Source organism: Nothoprocta perdicaria, unplaced genomic scaffold (assembly GCF_003342845.1).
Source record: "Nothoprocta perdicaria isolate Ctin4 unplaced genomic scaffold, notPer1 scaffold_22, whole genome shotgun sequence".
Classification (NCBI taxonomy): Eukaryota; Metazoa; Chordata; class Aves; order Tinamiformes; family Tinamidae; genus Nothoprocta; species Nothoprocta perdicaria.
This window is the reverse complement of record NW_020455415.1, coordinates 294,238-296,581: the sequence shown is the minus strand read 5'-3', so window position 1 is coordinate 296,581 and position 2,344 is coordinate 294,238. Positions and strand designations below refer to the sequence as shown.

The 2,344-nt window shown below is 37.9% G+C and overlaps 1 protein-coding gene across 1 annotated transcript; it reads right to left on the bottom strand.

Moving 5' to 3' along the window:
- Positions 1-71: 71 nt before the first annotated feature.
- On the bottom strand, positions 72-2,110 carry DNAJB9 (DnaJ heat shock protein family (Hsp40) member B9). Its single transcript, XM_026038993.1, has 2 exons — positions 1,887-2,110; positions 72-870 (listed from the first exon to the last, which is right to left on the bottom strand). Exons 1-2 carry the CDS (start codon positions 2,101-2,103, stop codon positions 440-442), a joined length of 648 nt encoding a protein of 215 aa, XP_025894778.1. The 5' UTR covers positions 2,104-2,110; the 3' UTR covers positions 72-439.
- Between the last annotated feature and the right edge of the window lie 234 nt (positions 2,111-2,344).

Here is a 2,344-nt window from a genome sequence, read left to right as displayed (position 1 = left end):
AAAAAAAAAAAAAAAAAAAAAAAAAAAAAGGCAACACTTCCTCTCTCCTCTGCTGAAAATCATACACCAGTAACTCAAAACAGTCCTGAACTGGCATACAGAAAGAAAAAAATTTTATATTACATTTCAAAAATTAAAGATATATCACATACTCAAATTCAAAATTACTCAGTGTTTACCAAACTGAAATATATATCTCTCTCTCTTTTGATATATGGGATCATTTCTCTCCCCTTCCCACACAAAGTAGCTTTTGAGACAATTATTTCCCAATGGCATGTTGTTTCCATTAGAAGAATGTTTTATCTGAAATTTCTTCATAGCAGTAATGTTAAGTGTTTCTTTAGAACAATTTAAGAAAATTTCTCCATACTAGCATGAAACCAAGCAAGATTGTGAAGATGCTGAAGTGAGAAAAGATGAAAAAAGAAAGCAAACATTATTGTCCCGAACAGTCCGTGTAAGTAGTGACCATGTTTCCTCGTCGCTGGGTGACAGTCCTGCAGTGTTTGCTAGATGCATGAAACCTGTTATCAGTCCGCACCGCATGCCGATGTGCGTTTTCAAAGTCACTAAAAGAAAACATTTTTTCCATATTTTCAAACACATCATCAAACAGTCCACCTCCAAAGGAAAACTCCTGGAAAGAACGTCTCTGCCGATTGTGAGCTTCCCGGTGACTGCGGAAGTGACTCTCAAAGTGCTTTTTTGACCGTGAGTTTTGACTGAAGATGTCAAAGTCTTTGAACAAATCATCAAAGTTGAAATTAAATGACTGGCGAAAAGGGCTTCTATTACTTTCCTGTCCTCCATGACGGCCAAATTGATCGTACTCTCTTCGTTTATTCTCATCTGACAATGTCTCATATGCTATTTTCGTTTAAAAAAAGTTTTTAAAAGTTATTATTTATATTCTCATCAAAAAAATAAAATCACACACACATACACAAAACGAAAGCTCCCTCTCACTCCCTCTGCTTCAAGCAAGGCCCATTAGATATGCAAGTCAATTTAAGCTTTTTTTTTTAGTATTCTAAAAATCCAGAATAAGCTGTTTCAAAAGAAACCAAGCTAAGCTATTAAGAGGGATTATATTCTCAAAATATCAACTGCACATTATACAATACAGTTAATAAACCAGCAATTCAAATATAAATGCTATTTTTTAACAATACACAGCTAGCATAAAATGGAAGCAGGGAGAAGGGAAGCTCTCCCTAACTAGATGACGTGGCCATCCCAGGAATACAGCATAACCTCCTGCTCAAAGCAGGGCTGGCTAAGAGACTCATGCAGGTTGTTCGGGGCTTTATCCGATGATTCTTGAAAACTTCCAAGGATGGAGACACAGTCTCGCTGGGCAACCTGCTTGCCAATCCTCAATGATGAAAACACTTTCCCCAAAGCTAGTCTGAGCCTCTTGTGCCTACTACCACTGGTACCAGGCACCACTGAACAGCTTGGCTGCAGTTTCTTGATAACCTCCCCACCTGTACAGGAAAGCTACAGCTAGGGCCCTCTGAAGCCCTAATAATCCAGCTGAGCTGGATTTTACTAGCCAGGTAAAAAGATAAAAGTCATATTCAAAACAGTCTTCTCGAGCTAAGGAAAAAACTTTGGTCTATTGCCAAGGACTTCCATGATAAGTGACTTGAACTGCAAAGTCCAATACACAGGAATGCCTAAACTATGTGAAAGGCTTGCCCTGCGCACAAGGACCAAAAGATGAATCTCATATTGACAGTGTAGTTGACACCACAAAGGCAGAAAAAAAAAATACCCTTCACCTTTCATCCAGTAAAAAACACAATATATTTAAACTATGGTATTGTTGACAGATATAAACTAGGAATCTACTTATTTGCATCTCAGTTAGCATGTATTACCTTCAGCTATTTCTCTAAACTTTGCTTCTGCACCAGGACTCTTATTTTTGTCTGGGTGGTATTTCATAGCGAGCTTGTGAAATGCCTTCTTGATCTGACGGTCAGATGCATTTTTTGGAACTCCCAAGATATCATAATAGCTCTCTGTAGCCAGTATTAGTTCAGTTATCATTAAAATACAGAGAGCAAATGTGAAGACAGATTGCGTAGTGGCCATGCCTGTGGTTCCTAGAAAGAAAAAGAAACATATTTGAAGAACAACATCTTTAAGTTTCACAGTAGCTTAAAGAAAAAGCACAACCATACGCTATGAGTGGAAGATCTTTATGTTTAGGAGTCACTTGGTGGCAGGGATAAAAGCATGTGGAGTTTCACGTGTGCTGATGTACCTCTCCCCCTTGGTTTTACAGTTATTGAATAAGAAAAGAATTAAGACTCTGCAAATTCCTGTTTCACCT

What these genes read in the sequence shown, in the direction of transcription:
- DNAJB9 (XM_026038993.1), bottom strand. Translation starts at nt 2,103, where the DNA reads ATGGCCACTACGCAATCTGTCTTCACATTTGCTCTCTGTATTTTAATG. An exon ending in GTTTAGAGAAATAGCTGAAG is followed by an intron (nt 871 to 1,886) that starts GTAATACATGCT and finishes AAACGAAAATAG; the next exon opens with CATATGAGACATTGTCAGAT.